Here is a 22644-nt window from a genome sequence, read left to right on the forward strand (position 1 = left end):
GCCTCAGCCTGGGTGCAGGCAGCAGCCTGAGCTCCTACTTACAGCACCACGCTGTCTCCTGTCCTCACCCTGTTCCTCTCGGGCGGGAAGATGCTGGTGCAGTGCCCTGCGTCTTGATGTCTCTCCTGCAGACACAGCCCACCCAGCGTGCAATGTGGGCGTGTCTGCAGTATGCCAAGGCAGCTGTCACACAGGTACAGTGCCGGCAATCAGCCTCCCAGGGGGCCCCCTCTGATCTCTAGACAGCTGTATTGCAAGGAGATCATATCTCCCTGCACTACTGTGGAGCTTATCTATATCGGTGTGCTGTGCACACTGACAAAGTTTACAGTGGCGGTAGCTCCAGGTGGGCCCCTCAGAGCGAGGGGCCCGGGACGACCACACCCTCTGCCCCCCTGGTAGCTATGCTACTGCCTTCCACACTGAGCCTCTCCATAATATCCCCCTCCACCCACAGTGCCTCTCTCCATAATATCAACCCCTCAGTGTCCCTCTCCGTTAATATCCCCCCGTTAATATCCCCCCACCCACACACAGTGCCCCACTCCATAATATACCCCAACACTGAGCCTTGTCATAATATCCATCTCCCACCACACACACATAGAGCCCCTCACTATAATATACCCTCCCGACACTGAGTTTCTCCATAAAATCCTCCCACCTTGCCCCTCTGCATAATGTTCCCCCTGTTAGAACTCTCCTGTTTGTTTTTTCCATCTTGTGTTTTGCGGTCACGTGACCATCAGCCTTTATATTCCAGCTCCGCCCTTCTGGCTGTGCTGGACTTCAGTGTTTGACTGTTTCTCTAGCCTAGTGCTTCGGTGCCTTTCTCTGTCAGTTCGCTTGGTCCTTCTGGGACCTCTAGTACCTTTTGTCAGTTTGTCTTTTTGAGTTCTGCAACAACTTCTCTGTTTAGGAGGTGTCCCATTTTTGCCCCAGTCCTCAGTTCTTTTAGGGACCCCTCCCTTTATGCTATAGGTCTTCGTTCAGACTAGCCGAGGACTAAGGCGGGTCTGTTCGCTAGGAACAGGCAGCCCGCTACATCGTAGGGATTCAGCTTAGTCTTACTGTAGGGACAGCTTTCCCCTATCTTTCCTTAGTGCATGTTGCAGATCATAACAGTAAGTCCAGCCAAAAAAACTAAAAGGAAAGATATTCGGGGATCAGTATGGTTTCCGTCTAGGATTTGGCTCAATGCCTGCAGGGATTGTCTCTGGAGGTGGCCGAGCTTCAGCAACACGTGAGTAGCTGTTCTGGAGCGCATTTTGTCGAACCCAAGGTAGGACTGCCTGATGTTTTTTATGGTAAACAGCAAGATTGTTTTTCCTTTAAAAATGCTTGTTTGTTATATTTTCATTTGAGACAAAGGTCCTCTGGGAATGAATCACAGTACATTGGTTTTATTATGTCACTTTTGCGCAATGAACCACAGGGGTGGGCCTTTTCTCTCCAACCTAATGATCCGTGTTTAAGGTCTGTTGAAGAATTTTTTTCTGCTATGGGGCTATTATATGACGATCCTGATCAAATCTCATCTGCTGAGGCAGAACTCAGGCGTTTGAATCAGGGGTCAGGTGATGTTGAAAATTATTGCACACACTTCAGGAGATGGGCCTCAGAAGTTATATGGAATGATCCTGCACGGAAATGTTTATTTCTTGCTGGTCTGAGTGAAAGGGTTAAGGATCTGCTAATTGCATTCCCTGCACCTGAGACTCTGCAGGATGCCATGCAATTAGCTGTTCGTGTCGACAGGAGGCTGAGGTGCAGGCTGAATGAGGTAAAGACTCCTGTAATATCAGTTCCTAGTCCCCAGAAAATCTGCTCAGACGGCGGAGAACCGATGGAGGCTGGGGCGATGTCACTCCGCTCTCAGGAAAGAGACCGGAGGTTCGCCGAGGGATTGTGTCTTTATTGTGGTAAAGCTGACCATTTGATTAAGTATTGTGAGCGTCGTTTAAGTAAAGAAAAAAAAAAGGTCAGTTACGCCCGTATAGCTTGTTTACACTCTGCAGGAGTATTTCTTTCTGGGAGTACTACCTTGCAGGGAGATTTGATTGAATTTCAGGTATTTGTGGATTGTGGTTCAACACTTAATGTGATTGATAAAGGGTTTTTGGAAAATCTTAAATTGAAATCCAAACCTTTGTCATCACCTATTTCTGTGATTGTAATTGATAACACTCCTTTGAAATGTATTACTCACAAGGTTGCTGCATTTCCCCTCACTATCAATGGAGTTCACCAAGAAATTTTGGACTTGGTTGTTTTAGATAATTTACCCTCTCCGGTTGTTCTAGGATTGCCTTGGTTAAAACTACACAATCCTTTACTGGACTGGTCTACTAATGTGATTAAGTCTTGGAGTCCGAAGTGCTATGATAAATGTTGTAATGGTCGCATTACGGCTGTGGAAAAAGGGGAATTACCTGTACCTAGTCAAGATTTTTGGAGGGTTTTTTCGGAGGAGGAGTCGCAAGTTTTACCTCCTCATAGGGATTATGATTGCGCCATTGAGTTTGCTCCTGGAGCTACTCTTCCCAAGAGTCGCTTGTTTAATCTGACTATCCCTGAAAGAAAGGCCTTGGAGGAATACATACAGACTAGCCTGGCTGCTGGTCACGTTAGACCTTCTAAGTCACCTGTGGCCGTTGGATTTTTCTTTGTTAAAAAAAAGGACAGGGGTTTATGTCCATGTCTGGATTTTCGTGAAATTAATAAGATTACCGTACGCAATTCCTACCCATTGCCATTAATTCCTGACTTGTTTAACCAGTTAGTGGGGGCCAAATGGTTCTCTAAAATTGATCTCCGGGGGGCATACAATTTGTCACGAGTGAAGGAGGGTGATGAATGGAAAACTGCTTTTAACACTCCAGTAGGTCATTTTGAGAATCTGGTGATGCCTTTTGGTCTTACCAATGCATCTGCATTTTTTCAGAACCTTATTAATGACATCCTGAGACCTTTGATTGGTAAGAATGAGGTTGTGTATTTGGATGACATTTTGATTTACTCACCAGATCTAGAGTCCCATTGGCAGAGTGTACGTGAAGTTTTGCAGTTATTGAGTGATAATTCACTCTTTGCTAAGCTGGAGAAATGTGAGTTCGCTGTGCAGAAAATTAGTTTTTTGGGCTACATTGTCTCCAGCGAGGGCTTTGAGATGGACCCTGTGAAGGTTCAGGCTGTGCAGGAATGGCCTAGGCCTATTGGTTTGAAATCTATACAGAGATTTTTGGGTTTTGCCAATTATTACAGGAAATTCATTAAGAATTTTTCTGCAATTGTTAAACCTCTAACCGATCTCACAAGGAAAGGTGCGAATACGGCCCAGTGGACTACTCAGGCCATTGAAGCATTTTAGTATCTCAAAGAGAGGTTCAGTTCTGCCCCTATCCTTATGCAGCCTGATGAGACCAAGCCTTTTTTCGTCGAGGTCGATGCTTCATTGGTGGGGGTCGGAGCAGTTTTGTCTCAGGAGAACAAAGGTGAAGTACATCCTTGTGCCTTCTTTTCGAAAAAAATTTCGGAAACCGAACTGAATTATGATGTTGGAAATCAGGAGTTGCTGGCTATTAAACTCGTGTTTGAACATTGGCGTCATTTTTTGGAAGGCGCTAGATTTCCTATTCAGGTTTTCACAGATCATAAGAATTTGATCTATCTGAATGCTGCCAAGCGCTTGAATGCCCGTCAAGCTAGGTGGGCACTTTTTTTTTCTCGGTTTCATTTTTCTGTTACCTATATCCCTGGTACTCAGAATGTTAAAGCTGATGCTTTATCTTGCAGCTTCTCTCCTACGGTCGGTGCCGAGGAGGAGGAGAGCATTTTACAGAAAAGAGTTGTGGTGGCGGCATTGGACTCCGTTTTGGAGAATGGGATTCTGAAAGCTCAAGATGATGCTCCATCGAACACTCCCCATGGGAGGTTGTTCGTGCCTAGAGCCTTTAGGAGAGATTTGTTTGTGGAATGTCATGAGTCTCGGTTGGCAGGTCATCCAGGAATTTCGGAGACTAAGAGACTTATCAGTCGCAGTTTTTGGTGGACTGGATGGCAGAAGGAAGTCTTCAAGTGGGTGCGTCAATGTACTGTGTGTGCTAGGTCAAAGTCTTCACATACTCCTGCTGCGGGGTTGCTTTTCCCTCTGGAGGTTCCTAGTGCGCCTTGGACGCATCTCACAATGGATTTTTATTACTGAGCCTCCTGTGTCCGAGGGTTTTACTGTCATCTGGGTGGTCGTGGACCATTTTAGTAAGATGTGTCATTTGGTTCCATTCATTAAGTTGCCCTGCGCCAAGACAATCGCTAAGGCGTTTGTTAAGGAGATTGTCAAGCTCCATCGCGTTCCCACGGATATTGTTTCTGATAGAGTACCTCAATTTGTGGCTCGCTTTTGGCGTGCTTTTTGTGACAGGTTGGGAGTCCATTTGTCATTTTCGTCTGGTTATCATCCTGAGTCTAATGGACAGACTGAAAGAAAGAACCAGGATGTTGAACAGTTTTTGCGTTGTTTTGTGGCGGACAATCAAGAGGTGTGGTCTGAGTTTCTGCCTCTCGCAGAATTTGCTCTTATCAATCATACATCCTCCTCTGCTGGGTGTTCTCCTTTTTTTTGTTGTACTGAGAGACATACGTCTTTTGTTTCGTTCTCCAAACTGGGGTCGGCGGTGCCGGAGGAGGAGAATTTTTCCGGTGATTTGGAGAGAGTTTGGACTTATGTATGTTGCAACCTTCAAGAGGCTAACAAGAAGTCAAAGAAGTATTTTGACAGGAAACGTAAGGAGGTTTTGTTTACTGTGGGTGACATGGTTTGGTTGCCCTCGAAGAACCTGCGGTTGAGGATTCCCTCTAAAAAACTGGGTCCTAAGTTTGTGGGTCCATTTAAAGTGCTTCAGGTTGTTAACCCGTCTGCTGCTAGGTTAGATGTCCCTACTTCCTGGAAGATTAATCCTGTGTATCATGTTTCCTTGTTGAAAAAGGCTGATGTATCTGATAGGGACGCCACTGTCACAGTTCCTCCTGCGGTGGAAGACGGCGAATATGAAATTTCTTGTAGCTTGAATTCTAGATGGCATAGAGGGAGATTACAGTATCTTGTCTCCTGGAAGGGTTTCGGTCCCGAAGACAACTCCTGGGTAAGGACGGATGATGTCTCTGCTCCTAGGCTTGTTAAAGCTTTCCACAGGAGGTTTCCGGATAGGCCTGGGCCTGGAGGATCCGGAGGATCCTCATAAAAGAGGGGGTACTGTTAGAACCCTCCTGTTTGTTTTTTCCATCTTGTGTTTTGCGGTCACGTGACTGTTTCTCTAGCCTGGTGCTACGGTGCCTTTCTCTGTCAGTTCGCTTGGTCCTTCTGGGACCTCTAGTACCTTTTGTCAGTTTGTCTTTTTGAGTTCTACAACAACTTCTCTGTTTAGGAGGTGTCCCATTTTTGCCCCAGTCCTCAGTTCTTTTAGGGACCCCTCTCTTTATGCTATAGGTCTTTGTTCAGACTAGCCGAGGACTAAGGCGGGTCTGTTCGCTAGGAGCAGGCAGCCCGCTACATCTTAGGGATTCAGCTTGGTCTTACTGTAGGGACAGCTTTCTCCTATCTTTCCTTAGTGCATGTTGCAGATCATAACACCCCCACCTCGCTATACTATGCCCTTTTCACTATTCTCCCCCCATAGTAACCCCAATCCTCCCCTTGACCCCCTCATCTAAAATGATTACTCATTTCATCTTCAGCTCATCCATGGATCGCTTACCGGTGCCTAGCTTGTCTGCTGCCTCTATGGCTCCTGCGATGACAGCAGCGTGATGACCTCATCATAGCTGCACGTCGGGGATGACAGGCACTCCTCTTCCCCTGTCCTGGAATCCAAATGTTCCAATGTATTCACATCTTAAATACACGAATATATTTTAATATTGGAAGGAGGGAGCCAACGTCTCCCGGTCAAGTCTGCGGAGCGCAGCAAACCTTCTGGTGCAGGCCTGTTGTACAGTAAAGCTGGGATACAAGAAGAGTAAAACAAAAGCTTACTTTATGTCAGCAAAATAGCAGATATCACCCGAAATGATTTCACATCTTGCTGGAAAGGATCTCATTATACATATTTTGTTTGTTCATCTTTTGTGGAGTATAAAAATTTACCATAGCTTTTTGCTCATTTAAATATAATATAATATTATATAATCAAATACCCTTCAAAAAAAAAAGTAAAAGTCCTTTAGCAATATCATTTAGGAGTCTGACTGAGATAGATAGGTACAAATCTACTTTGTGAACCCAAAAGGTATGGATGAATAAAGGATTTGTTTCTTCTCTGGATTTAGAGTTCTGCAGTCCTGCGTGGCTTTTTTGTACTTGAAGTCTTTGTTTCTGATTATTTAGGAGTCATTACAACATTTCTGTCGCTGTCCCTATTTCCTAGTGAGGCTTTGAGAGATTATATGTTTGTATAGATGTTCTGGGCCCAGAATACATTGCAGGGTTTCATTAGCCATTTATTTTATTTATCACTGCTTGTGATTATCCCTTTTTATTTCAAAACAAGTTCAGTCAGGAATAATGTTCAATTTAATTTACTTGCCCTTTTAACAAATTGTAGTAGTTGTTTGTGAAAAAGCAATTATTACGTTGGCTGCGTGCCTCTGAACGCCTGTCTCTGTGTACTAAACATATGGGGAAAACACTTATTTGCTTGGCGCGAAGACGCAACAACTCTTTTATATTCTTTTCAGACTGTTAATGGATATAGTTTGTCACATGTGCTCTAAAATACTTGCAAATTAAAATCACCAAAAAGTTTATAACCACATCTGTGTGTAAGCCAGGCCAAAAAGATGAGCTCTATAGCCTTTTTAATCTTACTGCCATCTTTAAATCAAAATGTTTAGATGAGAGTTGTTAAACAGCAACTAAATGGATTTAGTTGCAGGACAAATTTATGGGGTTGGTCCATGATGACCAATGGGGTTTATCAAATGATATTCGAGATGGGCTGTTTAACATAGACAGAGATAAATACTGGCAAAATTTTCTTTTGCTAAAAATCGTTTTAATTAGCTGTAGTTTGTTCTTTTTTGGGGCTTCTGTATTCCAGATATAATACTTGGACTGACTGTATTTCTATTAAACCAAAATGAGATCACCATAGACCCCCTGTCTATATGGGCATATTGGCATTATACAGCTGGGTTTCATACTTCCAGAGTCCCCCCTCAATGATCAAGAGCGGGGCCCTTCTAAGAATCAGTGGTTCTTAGTTTGACACGGTTAGAGATGAGCGAATCCGAATTGTAAAGTTTGGGGTTCGTACTGGACACCTAGTGTCCGATGCTGAACTCCGAACATGGACTTCTCCTGGAAGAGAGAGAGGGAGAGCGAGAGAGAGATTTTACAGCTCCAAAGTTTGGGTCCCCATTGATTTCAATTTGGTTCCGGTTCATGCGGGTACAGTTCCGGTACCCGAACTGAACTTTGGACTAAAGTTTGGTTGGGTACCAAAACCCAAACTTCCACAGGTCCGCTCATCCCTAGACACGATCAAACCATCCATCTATTACTTAGTTGGACATTTATCTAGTTTTCCTGGAAAAATGAATAGTTTTTCAGGGCGTTCAAGAGACAAACCTGTGATATTCTCTATGGCAACTCACTTTGTCAAGGCATGGTCTATGGTGAAACCTCCCATAATGTGGTGCTATGATGATTTTTCTATTCAAGATGTCTGGTTAGCCAAAGTTCTGGATATTGTGACAATTCATTTTAGGCTAAACAAGGGTTAACCCATGTATTATGTCAGCGTTTTGCATCAGCCATATGTATGCCTTTTTGTCTCCTAGTCTATTGTTATAGCATTTTAGATTTGTTTCAACAGCTACAATCATGTCTTTACTTTTGTCTACATCAGCCAAAAATTTTGCTGCTGCTTTTTGGCTGCAATCTTTACTATTCCATCAACACGGACATCTGCCCTGGCAGAATGTTGATGAGTTACAGTCAAACAGTGCCTGCTGACACAACAATGTCACGCTGCCCGCTCAGAATAGCAGCACTGACAGAAATGGCGCTCTGTGGTCAATAGGGCTCTAATGCCAAATGCATTTTTTGCTTCCATCGTTCCACACTAAGTTACTGTGGAAAAAAATAAAATAAAATGAGAGGGATAGCAAAGTAGACTATACTTTTCCATAATGCAGGATCCAGTAAAAATTATCTATTGAAAGGGTACCTTTTTAACATGGAATTTCATGGCTGACATATGACAACTGTTAAAGGAAATTTTTTATATGGTCATATTGTTCTCTCAAAGATAATGTTATCTATACCTTTAACTACTGGCTTGACTATGCAGCCAAAGAGCTGTTAGTTAAGCAGAGGTAAATGGGACTGGGCAGTAAATGGAGCCAGGGAAGCAGAGGCTTGGGGAATTAATACTTTGACACACCCAGAGCACTTAAGTTTTTTTTTGCAAATTAATTAAAATGGTGGAATTTTTTGTGTTGTGGGTTTTTTTTGGCAGGGAGCAACAGATTGTGTAAGATGTGGGTGACATTACCTTTCAGAGATCAATATGACCAAATGACCAGATAAACAGTTGGCGGTGATGGGTGGATAGTTCTAATAGATTCCCTAGAAGCATCCATCATAGCCTCCACTTAACATACACAATGGGAGCTTTTAGCAGCGTATATGTTTGCTCATATAGGTGTGTATGTAAGGTGCCTGAGCGAAGTAGTCATGGGCAAACTGCTGCCTCTGCTCGCTCTGGCACCCTACAGACAAAATGTGTCCCCGTCCCGGTGTGCTGCTGTGTGTGGGGTGCATCATACATACTTCTGGCCCACAGGCCTCCACTGGCTTCAGGCTTTCCTCTTCTGAAAATTTTGCAGCAATCAATCCAGGGGACACGGAATTAGTAAAAACAATCAAACTTTTACTTGACAACTTGCCGTCTTTACAAACAGGCATAAAGGATAAGGCCCAATGGATTGCAGCCTTTCCCACAGGTACCGGACACAACTTCAGCACTGGTTCTCGGTATGGGTAGAGTATCCTTCTTGCTAGCTTCCCTAGCACTAGGAATTCTTCTCCATCACTAGCATTGCACCCGGATTCCATCATCCTCCGCCTCTGAGAGTTTGAGTCCATTTTTTCCTGCAGCTTAGCAGGCTGAGTGTGCCCAAGGGCCCCAATATCCATCTCGAGGTTCTCAGGCCGACAAGCGGACTCGCACAGAGGAGTTCCTTGGCAATCCACTGCCCGAATTTTTAGGCTCATGTTGTCCCTAGCAGCCTCAAAACTGGGACTGCTGTTGTCACCTCTCACTACTCTTCTCAACTCAACTCACACTTCCTGAACTTGATACTAACTCTCAACTTCCCCTCCCCACTCTGGGCCAGCTGTTACAGTTAACCCTATCTAGGCTAAATTGCAGCCCCAGGGGGTTCTATCTTCAGAAACATACCTTCCCAATAAAACACATTCAACCCCTTGGAGTGGCAGGAAACAGACCATCACCTCCACCACTTCTACAAGTACATCAAGTGTCCATATATTTTAAGTCATATAGTGTAATACTTAAAGTATGTATTATTCAATCTTCTGAGGTTTGACAACATGGCCACCACACATTTACCTGCTGCTTTGCACTGTAGACTATTATTTAGGCTTCATTTCTACTTTAGGCTATTTTCATTGTTAATAGCATTTAACCTGAACATGTGAACTGTTAAAATAATGGTGTTCACTATTAAAGTGGGATTGATTTATAGAACCTGGTTTTTACATTGCCACTTGTAATCCACTGAATAACGCAGCATGTTGGCTCGTGTTGTCATTTGCTGTAATCCCTTTTTATTGTACCGTTACTCTGACTTTTGATTCCCTTGACACACTGTAAACTACTTGTTTTCCCATTTAAATCCCCACCACTTCAGCTGTTTGTGCATTTCTGCATAGAGACAAATACAGCCCAATCCCTTGCTTTGATCTGAGCTTTACAAGCCTCTGTGGAAAAACACTCTGGAGAGCCCTTGACCCAACTGCCAGCTCACCCCTTCCTCGGAACGATTGCTAGGAATTATAAGTTCTCCTCTGCATGTCGCACTTACCATGTTCAGTCTGCTGCGTGGGAGGAAACTACTTTACTGTATAATGGAGAGACAAATAGTTTTCTTTATCGCCACTCCATGTGTCTATGAGGATCTATTGAAGGATTCCGAATGCTACATACTGTATTTCATCCAAATGAAAGAATTAGCACAACCTTGTTTCACATCACATTCCCAGGCCTAAAAAGCAATTTTTATGGGCACAAATGTTTAGGGTGAACGCAAAGGCACCAATGAAAATCATAATGTAGTTTGTAGACAGTCACATTAACTTGACAAATGTATTAAAAAACTAAACTTTTACTAAACCTTTACCTTCATTTGTCAAAGGGAGCTGAACTTCTTTGATTTTCTTTTGCTGATATAGTGCAACATTTGTCCTCTAATTTCTCCATCTCAGACATATTATACACCAACGGCAATTTGATTTCCACTCCATTTAAAAATATTTGCTATATGACGGTGATTTTAATAAAAGAAATTACTGTTCTAATCTACATGAGCTCAGATGAGTGCCTGACAGTGCACATATCTCAGGCCCTTGCCCTTGGTTATGACCGCTATGCTTAGAGTACTGAGTGCCTGAAACACGTCGTTGACTGTGTGGATTTTATAGATGGATTTTAGCAAGTTTCTCTGTTTTAAAAAATGGTGCACTTTCCAAATAAAAAAAAAAGATTTATACAGTATATAAATTACAATAGTAACATTATGTCCTCCCTGTATCTAGAACTGAATCTTTCCAAAACTGAATTCCTTGTGTTTCCTCCCTCTCCTAACCTGTCTATACCCAATATTGCCATTTCTGTGGGTGGTTCTACCATAACTCCCAAGCAGCATGCTCGCTGTTTTGGGATTATATTTGACTCAGATCTTTCCTTCATTCCCTATATCTAGTCACTCACTACTCGTGTCACATGCACCTCAAAAACATATATAAAAAAAATTAACCTTTTCTTACCTTTAACTTTGCAAAACTTCTTACTGTAGCTCAGATTCATTCTCGTCTGAACAATTGCAACTCTACTAATCGGTCACCCTTTCCCTAAACTCTCCTCTCTCCAATCTATCATCAGTGCAGCAGCCAAGATCATATTTCTGTCCAGCCGCTACACCAATGCCTCCACCTTGAGCCAGTCAATAAAAGCTTATCACTCCCATCCACCAAGCTCTCGACAGTCCTGCACTACCCTACATCTCCACCCTTAGCTCTGTCTACCATCCTACCTATCCTATCTGGTACACTAATGACCCAAGACTAACATCCTCTATAATCTGAACCTCCCAATCCAGTCTCCAGGACTTTTTTATGCTGTGCCATTTCTCTGGAATGCACTAACCCAGATGACCCAGCTAATTTCCAGTATCCACAGTTTTAAGCATGTTCTAAAACACATTTCTGTAGACTGGCTTATCCATTTACCTCACTAATCTAACTATTCCCTGTTATCCTTTCCTAGCTTTTCCTCAATATTTGGTGTTCTCCTTTTATCTGTTTCCACAGCTACTATTCACTCAATCTCACTTCCAATCTATACTTAGACCGATACTGGCTGGTAACCAGTTCATACAGCATTATGTGAATACCCTATTTATTATATTGATGGCGGGAAGAGAAACACTTTTTACCTTTTGTGTTTCCCCTATTTCCTCATATATTGTAAGCTTGTAAGCAGGGTCCTCACTCGTCTTGTAAATTGTATAATTATGTGTTACTCTGGAATGTCTGATATTGTCTATACAAGTCCCCTCTGAATTGTGAATAGAGGTGGAATATGTTGGCGCTATAGAAATAAATTATAATAAAGAAAACTTAAAGAAGCACTCCCTCAATTTTTTTCCCCTTAACCTGTGCAAATGTATGTGTAGTGTAATGTCAGTGTGTTAATATACTCACTGATTGCTGTCTTCTCTGGTATCCAGTGCCGCTCCCGTCCTCTTCTGAGTCATGTGACGGCGATACAGGTTCTCCAGATCACACTGTGCTCTACGGAGCCTCGTTTTGGCACTCCAAATGCTTGCATTATGAAAGCTATTTCTAAGCCATAGGGCGCACAGTGTGATCCAGAGAGTCTAAATCATCGTTATGTGTCTCAGAGGAACAGCGCTGAGTTACTAGAGAAGATGGCGATCAGTGAGTATATTATTATACTGACAATACACCTTCATTTACACAGGTTTAGGGAACAAAAGTTAATGGGAGTGCTTCTTTAATTTCCAGACTCTAGCAAATCATTACTTTTCAAAAGTTTTACTTATCACAAAGTGCCTAATTAGTTTCATTCTTTTTCTTTTTTTTTTGCAATTTTAGTTACAATATTGGAAGTAAAACTATAGTGTCGGTATTATTATTTGAACTTTTAATTTGAAGCTCATTTATTTCTTAGTTCATTTGAAGCTGAAATGAGGAGTTATTTTTTGTGAGTAGCTTTCAGGCTAAGATCTTATATTGATGATTTTTAATATTTTTCACAGTTTTGAATTGCCTCATTATTATACCCAGGTTTTGTAAGTCTGCATGTAATGATGATAATTTTAGATTTCTCTCTAATAGGCATGATCAGATATCCCCACTAAAGCTATCTACTTCTAAGTTTGTGTCTAAAATTGTTAATCTAAACTTCTACAAGAAAGGAAAATAATTAATATTTCGTTGTAGACTGACTGCATTAATACATTTTTTAATAGTTTGTCCCTGACAATGAAAATCTATGAAATAAAAAACAAGTATTAAATAGATCAAGTATTTTTTAAATTTCAAATCCTGATTTTACTAAGGCACCAAATGTACTATGGATATCATGTAGGGATGTTGTGCATTTCTTCACTACTACTAGCACTTTTTGAGAGATCTTCCAGGACTGATATATTGATAATCGATTTTTAGCACAGCAGTAAGAAAGGAGAGGAGGAGTGCACACCAAATGTCACTTGTTTGATGCCTCAAACACAGTTTATTTAATGTCTCATGTCCAATATTCACACCACGTAGGTACATGAAACGTTTCTATCTACTCTTGTACTTATTGTGGTGTGAATATTTGGCGAGATATTTAATAAACTGGGTCTGAAGCATCAAAGTAGTGCAATTTGGTGTGCAGTTCCTCCTTTCTTCCAGCTATATGTGGATTGGTAATGTAGGGTATAGAAAAAAAACAAGGAACCACTGGGCACTGCTGGAAAAATGACAGATTATGGGTAGAGGTACGGTCATTGTATTGAGGCTATGCATTTCAGAACCGTACAAGTGCCTTCATCAAGCCATATGCTGATATCCACCCAGTGGTTTCTTGGTTTTCTTCTACACCCTGCATTACTCCTTGGCGTTGCCATTGTGCAGAACTGTCACAAATAGGAACAGCAGCTGGTCGACTCCTTACAAATTCTCAGACAGCGTTGTGCCTGTTCTAAGCCTATCTCGCTAAGGTGAGCAGTTCTACATACTCTCAGAGTTACTGCAATTACCCAAGACATCTACACTACGGAGCGCCACTTTTTTGTGATATGTGAATTGGAGCATAGTGGTTGGCTCCATGTGAACTAGCACCCACAAAAATTAGAATACAATTCATGAGAGTGCCACCTTCCCAATTTTCTATGCTATCCTTACGTCAGGTCATCAATTTCAAATAAGACGGGGGCCAGCACCCTCACTGATCAGCTGTTTGCGGCTCAAGCCTGCGGCTGGAAGCGCACAGTGTTCAAAGCCGGAACAGCATGGCTCAGTACATTGTGTACTGACTATTCTCATTCTCAGGTCGGCTCCTTTTTACTTCAATAGGAGCTCATTTTCAGTACCCAAGAACAACCACTACACCATTTGCAGAGCTGTGGTTTTCCGACTCTGTACCCTGTGTATATCTGGCTGGGGTGGGTGCTGAAAACAGCTGATTGTTGGGACTGCTGGGTATTGGACCTCAACCAATCAATACCCAAGGCTTGGAAAAACCATCCAACTAAAGTTTTGATATTATAAACTTGTTTTGGATGCAATTACTGGTATTTTATTTGTAATAATATTGTTATGTGCATATTTAACATTACAGAAATTTAATTTACAGATCCTATGTATCAGTCACTAGGGCACGAGCCCTCTTTGTGCTTCTGGATAAGAGGCCTCTCTGAAGAAAAGCAACCATATAGCATAGACAGCACCCCATAGATGGCCATCTAAATGCAGTAGAAATGTATATTTAGTCATAGAGGGTGTGGAGACACGGGGGTCTCCTGTTGGCATAATGTTACTCAGACAACACAGGGTGAGGGTAAAACAGTGTGACAATATTTTATTAAACCACCAAACAGACAATAAACAAATAGAACAGTTACAGCAAATACCAAAGATGGTACAAAATTACACAGTCTCGCCCTTCCGCTGACCCTCCGGGAATAGAGCAGCTGCGACTTTGGGACTTCCAGGGCCAACTACCTCAACCAGTGGCACCCCGTTTTGGGTGTACAACCACAGAGAGGAGGTAGCAGCAAGCTTAGGAAGCTGACAGTCCTTTGAGGTACTTGACCATTAGACCCGAATATCCCAACCTGGCCTCTCCGAACATATCAATGGAACCAGGTGACTGGTGGGTCCAAACCTAGCTTTCTCTGAGCGTATCTATGGGTTCCTGGTGACCGGTGGGTCTCAAACTGGCTACCTCCAAACATCTCCATGAGACCAGGTGACCTGATTGTCCTAACCTGGTTTCCCCAAATGTATTCATGGGTTCTGTGATAGTCAATGGAGCAGATCTGTATTCCTCCAGCCAGGACCATGGTCCCTTAGGCTGGCATCCTGTAGAATCCAAATCTGTGTCCCTCTGAATGGAGCCATGTGTCCTAGCTGCTGTTCCTGCAATTCACTCTGAATCTGAGGAGTCTCTCTTGGCTGTGAGTTTGTAAAGGTATTTCTCATCATTCACAGGGCAGGGGGAGAAGTAGCAGGGGCTCATGTCTTATTGTTTGAGCATTTAATCAATTTGCATAGTTTGTCTTCTGTTGCTCTGCAGATCAACAAACTAGTTGGCCTGGTTCAATATGTAATCAGCATATTACCAAACATCATTGTTCCATGACCCTCAGTCCTTGTCCTCCAGCGATAACAGACAATAAGTTGCAGTAAATATCAACTCAAAAGTGTTAACATTCAGGCTTATACAAATAATAGTCTGTCCTTCTTGCCCAACCAAAGAAAAACACATAAATTCAAAAGTCAGCATAAATATAATAGTGTATTTCTCCTGGCCTACTAAATTTAGACATGTAGATAATTAAGCTGTGTCATCACAGAGGGCCTGTTGGCTGTCAAACTATTTGTATCATGATCAATTCTATGAAAAGAAGGGCACAGCTATAAAAGTGGGATTTTCTAATTGTTATCTAATTGGCTAATAGAAAGAATGAGTTAAATGTACGTTTTTGTATAAATATAATTTTTATAGCAAAATTATTGTGTTTTCCAGCACTACAGAACCACTGATCATATACCAGTGTAAGATGACACTAGGAAATATCTGCAACCGAGGAACTTACAATAGGAAAAAGAGAGATGTTTCTCCAGAGTCAACTCAGGTATAAGTGGTTTATGTAAACCTGTTTTCATATGCCTTATTAGAACATTCTGTGATAAAAGGTGTACAGGGAGTAGCCGTGTAGCTGGGAGGAGGGGCATTTGCTCTGGGGGTAATTAGGTATGAATATGAAGGATTATGCAAGCTGTTGGGTAATAGGATCCTGCCTTACCCCTTCCTCTCCCATCTGTCATAAAGTTACAGTACAGAGGTCTGGTTGATCGAGAAGCGCACAATAGGGCAATACTACAAATGAGAAAAATGAGAAATGTACAGTTATCTGATTAAGAGGTGTATCTAACACAACAACTTTACCAAGACACTGTTCACTTGCTGCTTAATATATGCCACTACTGAAAAGGTGCCATTCTCACAAGATAATTAAAAGGAACCTGCCCCCTCGAAAAATTCTATTTAAGTGCAGATATAAGGGTAATTTTCAGGTAGATAGCAGTATGTGTGCACAGAACAGTGATTACAGCATGCTCACTGCATAGTGATAGATGACCATAATCGCTCCCTGCACCACCTCGATGACTGGAAGTGAGCGACTATCGGGAAAATAAGCTTTATTTTCTACTTGATACAGTAGGGCAGCCAGACATGATTTAAATGTTCTTTACCTGCAGATTATCACTATATCTGTAGGCAAATTGTGTTTCTTGAGGTGACAGGTTCCTTTTAATGTAATTCACTCCATCTGTTTTAATGTTTTTCCAATTGCTGTATAGGTGTGTAATTTTGACCCAATTTTAGAGCAGTAATGTCAATACCAAACACACCTTGAAAAAAAGTCATATGTACATACATGAAAAAGCAAGGGAGGGGGAGGACCCTAGACAGCAAGGGAATGCAATCTACCCTCAGCAGCGTATTTTGCAATTAACTTTCTGTAACATCCCTGGCGGCGTGCTGGCATGGTTTACCATCTCCCACCATGCAAGACCGCCAACTTACCTATCAGTCCAGGCTGCACGCTTTGCTCCATTACTTGCTGTGTGCATGTCTCTTGTCTGATTGCTTAGGGCGTCGGCCCTGTTACTTCCTGATTCTTAAAGTTACAGTGTGCGCAGTCCTAATGTGTCCCCAGCCTATTGCTGTGAGTCACTGGATACTTAAACCCCCTCCACCCAGTAGGAGGTGCCTGAGCAACTGAGTTGCCAGATCCTGTCCTGTATCTTGTCTGTTTCCGCCACCCTGGGGGCAGAGTACCCAGGCCCGTTACCTGCATCTGAGACTTCTAGTCTGTTTCCGCCACCTTGGGGGCTGAGTACCCAGGCTCGTTCCTGTATCTTGTTCCAGGTTCAGTTCCTGTCTGAACTGTGTCCTAGTCCGTTACCTGTTTGTCTCTATGTCCGATCCTTTCCTTTTCCTGCAGAGTCTGAACCTGCACCTAACTCCAACTCGTTGTCTCTGTACTTCTGTTTGTGAGTTTTGTGTCCACTCGCTACTTCATTGCAAGTACCTTGTGTGTATCTGGTTCTGCTTGTCCCGTTTCCCTGCCTCCGTATCTACCTCCTGTGTTCTAGCTATCTTCCTGTGTTTCTCAGTCTGTTTCATGTGAACAGAGCCCTGTCCTGTCTGCCTGCACCTGCGGTTCTGCTCTGCTCCTCTTGTCCTCAGCACCTGTGGTTCCGCTCAGCTCTGCTCCGCTTGTCCTCCGCACCTGCGGTTCCACTCTGCTCTGCTTGTCCTCCGCGCCTGCTTTTCTGCTCTACTCTGCTCCGCTTGTCCTCCGCGCCTGCAGTTCCACTCTGCTCTGCTCCACTTGTCCTCCGCGCCTGTGGTTCTGCTCTGTTCTGCTCCGCTTGTCCTCCACGCCTGCAGATCTGCTCTGCTCTGCTCCCCTTGTCCTCCGCACCTGTGGTTCTGCTCTGCTCTGCTCCGCTTGTCCTCCACGCCTGCAGTTCCGCTCTGCTCTGCTCCGCTTGTCCTCCGCGCCTGTGGTTCTGCTCTGCTCTGCTTGTCCTCTGCGCCTGTGGTTCTGCTCTGCTCCGCTTGTCCTCCGTGCCTGTGGTTTTTCTCTGCTCTGCTCCGCTTGTCCTCCGCGCCTGTGGTTCTGCTCTGCTCCGCTGTGGTTCTGCTCTGCTCCGCTTGTCCTCCGCGCCTGCGGTTCTGCTCTGCTCCGCTTGTTCTCCGCGCCTGCGGTTCTGCTCTGCTCCGCTTGTCATCCGCGCCTGCGGTTCTGCTCTGCTCTGCTCCGCTTGTCCTCCACGCCTGCGGTTTTGCTCTGCTCTGCTCCGCTTGTCCTCCGCGCCTGCGGTTCTGCTCTGCTCCGCTTGTCCTCCTCGCCTGCGGTTCCGCTCTGCTTGTCCTCCGCGCCTGCGGCTCTGCTCTGCTTGTCCACCACACCTGCGACTCTGTTCCTGTGTCCCAGTCTGTACTGGTCCCTATTCAGCCTGCTTTCCTACCTGCCAGTATCGGCCTGTCTGCATACCTGCCGTGCCTGCCAGTACCCACCTGTCTGCATACCTGCCATGCCTGCCAGTACCCACCTGTCTGCATACCAGCCATGCCTGCCGGTACCCACCTGTCTGCATACCAGCCGTGCCTGCCAGTACCCACCTGTCTGCATACCAGCTGTGCCTGCCTCTTCCTGCATTTCCCGGTGTGGGTCAACAGCTGTGACCGGGGTCTGACCTGGAGTAGCACCTGGGCCACCTCCCACGTCCCTCCTCGGACCATGGAGTCAATTAAGCCGCCTTGTGTTCGTGGTCAGATCTGGCGAGGCCCCTAGTCACGCCCTTCCAGGCACTCCTCGGTTCGTGGCCCAGTGGGACCACTAACCACGCTCACGCCAGTCAGTGCGGGCGTGAGCATAACACTTTCCTTTTGTGCTTGAACCTTGTATTGAAAGATTCATAGTATATTCCAATAATTTGCTCCAGCACAAAAAATGGTAAACATCTCATCCACAGTGCATTCCAGCTGATTCCATTGAACCCCATAACACCGGCCTCCAACAGTTTCATGGGGTTAAAAAGCATGATGGGAGGTCATGATATGTGTTCTCCCAGCATTTCTCTGTATGATGTATATATATACTAGAATATGCAAATGCAGTGGTAAAAGTTTTATGCACATAGTGAAGCTACTATAAAGAGGTTGTCCAATACTTTGCTTTTGCACCAAAACCCCCAAAATAAAACCCTAAAAAGAAATGAAGACTTATTCCCTCCACCAGTCTCTGAGCCTTTTCTTCCAGTGGGGACACGTGACAGCTGAAGTTAATCCATGGTCCAAACTGTGGACAACCCATGATTAACACAAGTAAACACAAAATGCAGTTTTTAAATGAAGGTCTTTATTATTAAGGGAAAAAGAAATCCAAACCTACAGGGCCCTGGGTGAAAAAGTGATTACCCCCTAAACCTAATAACTGGTTGGTCTACCCTTAGCAGCAACAACTGCAATCAAGCATTTGCGATAACTGGCAATGAGTCTTTTACAACATTCTGGAGGAATTTTGGCCCACTCATCTTTGCAAAATTGTTGTAATTCAGCCACACTGGAGGGTTTCCAGGCATGAACCACCTTTTTAAAGTCATGCCACAGCATCTCAATCGGATTAAGGTCAGGACTTAGACTAGGCCACTCCAAAGTCTTAATTTTGTTTTTCTTAAGCCATTCAGAGGTGGACTTGCTGTTGTGTTTTGGATCATTGTCCTGCTGCATAACTCAAGTGCGCTTCAGCTTGAGGTCACGAACAGATGGCCGGAGATTCTCCTTCAGGACTTTTTGGTTCCATTTACCACAGCAAGTCTTCCAGGTCCTGAAGCAGCAAAACAGCCCCAGACAATCACACAACTACCACCATATTTTACTGTTGGTATGGTGTTCCTTTTCTAAAATGCTTTGTTGCGTCTACGCCAGATGTAGTGGGATATACATCTTTCAAAAAGTTCAACTTTTGTCTCGTCAGTCCTCAGAGTATTCTCCCAAAAGGCTTGTCGATCATCAAGATGTTTTCTGGCAAAACTGAGATGAGCCTTTATGTTCTTTTTGCTCGGCTGTGGTTTTTGTCTTGGAACTCTGCCATGCATGCCATTTTTGCCCAGTCTCTTTCTTATGGTGGAGTCATGAACACTGACCTTAACTGAGGCAAGTGAGGCCTGCATTTGTTTGGATGTTGTTGTGGGGTCTTTTGTGACCTCTTGGATGAGTTGTCGCTGTGCTCTTGGGGTAATTTTGGTCGGCCGGCCACTCTTGGGAAGGTTCACAACTGTTGCAGGTTTTTGCCATTTGTGAATAATGACTCTTACTGTGGTTCGCTGGAGTCCCAAAGCTGTAGAAATGACTTTATTAACTTTCCCAGACTGATAGATCTCAATTAATTTGTTTCTCATTCGTTCCTGAATTTCTTTGGATTACCGCATGATGTCTAGTTTTTGAGGATCTTTTGATCTATTTCACTTTGTCAGGCAGGTCCTATTTAAGTGATTTCTTGATTGGGAACAGGTGTGGCAGTAATCAGGTCTGTGTGTGGCTAGGGAAATTGAACTCAACTTCCCAAAGATGTGATAAACCACAGTTCATTTACGTTTTAAGGGAGGGGGGAATCACTTTGTCATACAGGGCCCTGAAAGGTTTGGATTTATTTTTCCCTTAATAATAAAGACCTTCATTTAAAAAGTGCATTTTGTGTTTACTTGTTTTATCTTTGTCTAATATTTAAATTTATTTCGTGATCTGAAACATTTAAGTGTGACAAACATGCAAAAGAAGAAGAAATCAGGAAGGGGGCAAACACTTTTTCATACCACTGTACATATATACACATATACACACAGATGTGCAGTATCTGAAACAACGGATACTGGAAGCCTGTGCTAGCATTTCTTCTGCGGTGTTGCTATCAGTGTGTCAAGAGTGGGAGAGGAGGGTTGCATTGACAATCCAACACAATGGGCAGCACTTTGAACACATTTTATAAGTGGTCATAAACTTTTAAAAAACTCATGAAAAAATAAAGTTATGTTAAAACCAAGCACACCATTGTTTTTCTTATGAAATTCTCAATAAGCTTGATGTGTCACATGACCCTCTTCCCATTGAAAAAAATAAAGTTGGATCCAAAATGGCCGACTTCAAAATGGCCGCCACGGTCACCACCCATCTGAAAAAGTTTTCCCCCTCCCAAATACTAATGTGCCACAAACAGGAAGTTGATATCATCAACCATTCCCATTTAATTTAGGTGTATCCATATAAATGGCCAACCCTGTACATTCTGTATTATTTCCAAGCTTCTAATATGCTTTATGTTTTAGCTGTTTCTGATATATCTTTATTTGGATTCTCACCATTACAAAATATTTGCTGTCAAGGAATTGCTTCCGTCCACAGTCTAAAATTTGTGTAATCCTAAGGCTGTGTGCCCACGATGCGTTTTTTAAGCGTTTCCGCAGCGGCAAAAACGCTGCAGAAACGCTTAAAAAACGCATGGTAGAAGGCCTGCCATGTTCCCCAATGATAATCCGCGTGTGCTGTGCACATGCTGCGGAAATTTCCGCTGCGGATTATCATTGCAGAAAAAAAACGCAGCACTATCAATTATTTTGCGGAAGTGCTGCGTTTTCGCTGCCATTGACTTGCATTGGAACGCATGTAATCCGCATCACTGTATATGTAGATGCGCATTCCATGCGTTCCAATGTGCGGATGGTACCCGGGTCTGGGGGAGCGGAGACTCTCCTCCGGACCCGGGTACCATAGAACCTGTGAAAAAAATAATAAAATAAAAAATATATGTTATGTTTACCTTCTGACGGCCCCCGGTGCACTCGTCCTCCCATGCCGGCAGATCGCGGTGGACTGAAGGACCTGCGCTGACATCATAGTCATGTGGCGGGTCACGCGATGCTGACGTCGGCAGGTCATTCAGTGTACCGCGATCTGCCGGCAGCCAGGACAGAGCGAAGTAAGACTTCGGGGGCCATCGGAAGGTAAGTATATATTTATTTTTTATTTTTAAACATTCTTTAAGGTCACAGTATATAAATCCATGCGTGGATTTATATAGTGTGACCAAGTTGTCAAGCACTTTCCAAGTGATGCTAAAATCGCTTGGAAAGCGCTTGTCAACCCGCATGCAGAAATGCAAGTGAAGAACGCTTAATATCCGCTTGTCCCTGGCAGGAAAACGCATGAACAATCCACATGTACAATCCGCATGCGTTTTTTCTGCCAGGGAGATGCAGAAACGCTCAGGAAGAAATCTGGAGCATTTCTGCATCGTGGGCACATAGCCTTAATCCTACTCTCAGTTTAGAAGTGGCTAAAATTGTATCCAATCTAGGAAATGCTCTGTGAGCGAAATGCATCTGCAGTGTACTAGATTGCTATAATGTAAAAAGAATTGGTGTCAGTTTTCTGCATTTGAATACATTATTCTAATAACAAATGTAGAAGCACATTTTACCAGTTTGTGCAATTTTCATGATCGGCATACAATGTGCAAGACATCAAATCGGCCTAGAAAAATAAAGTGCTGCATACAGCCAAACAGTTTGTGCTGCATAGATGACATTTCCATAGTTACATAAATATAATTAATCTTCTGTTCAGGGAGAATCAGTACAGGCCATTGAGCAATTAGGTAATAATATGGAAATGTGTTTATACAGCAGCAGCAGCGCTCGTTGTCTCTGTACAATATTTCATGTATAGTCATATACTCCTGTACATTACAAAGCGGTACTTTGATGTGTGGTGTAGCTGTAAAATTGAACTTGGCTGCATTACACTCAAAGCAATACGGCTATAGAACAAGCAAATTACACAACCTTCAAGAATTCTGACCACTTTTCTAATGAGGACATATATTTGCTTCCTAAATAAAACTTTACAAGGTTTATGTAATGCCTACCTTTCAAATCTACAATCCAGTCTATAGACTGAGAGTGTATTGTTATTCTGTAACTGGAAATACTACTTGCATCCAAGGTGATATCTATAGATTTTGCTGGTGTGA

General features: G+C 43.3%; 1 protein-coding gene across 2 annotated transcripts in view; it reads left to right on the forward strand.

Moving 5' to 3' along the window:
* The window catches only part of MYRFL (myelin regulatory factor like), a 257278-nt gene that overhangs the window by 197746 nt on the left and 36888 nt on the right, over nucleotides 1–22644 (forward strand). For both annotated transcript variants that reach the window (XM_073651778.1, XM_073651777.1), the window contains one exon: nucleotides 15564–15672. In XM_073651778.1, the coding sequence (XP_073507879.1) occupies nucleotides 15564–15672 (109 nt within the window). The remainder of the gene's footprint in view (nucleotides 1–15563; nucleotides 15673–22644) is intronic.

Source organism: Phyllobates terribilis, unplaced genomic scaffold, assembly GCF_046119375.1.
Source record: "Phyllobates terribilis strain yellow unplaced genomic scaffold, ASM4611937v1 Scaffold_11__3_contigs__length_659146591, whole genome shotgun sequence".
Classification (NCBI taxonomy): domain Eukaryota; kingdom Metazoa; phylum Chordata; class Amphibia; order Anura; family Dendrobatidae; genus Phyllobates; species Phyllobates terribilis.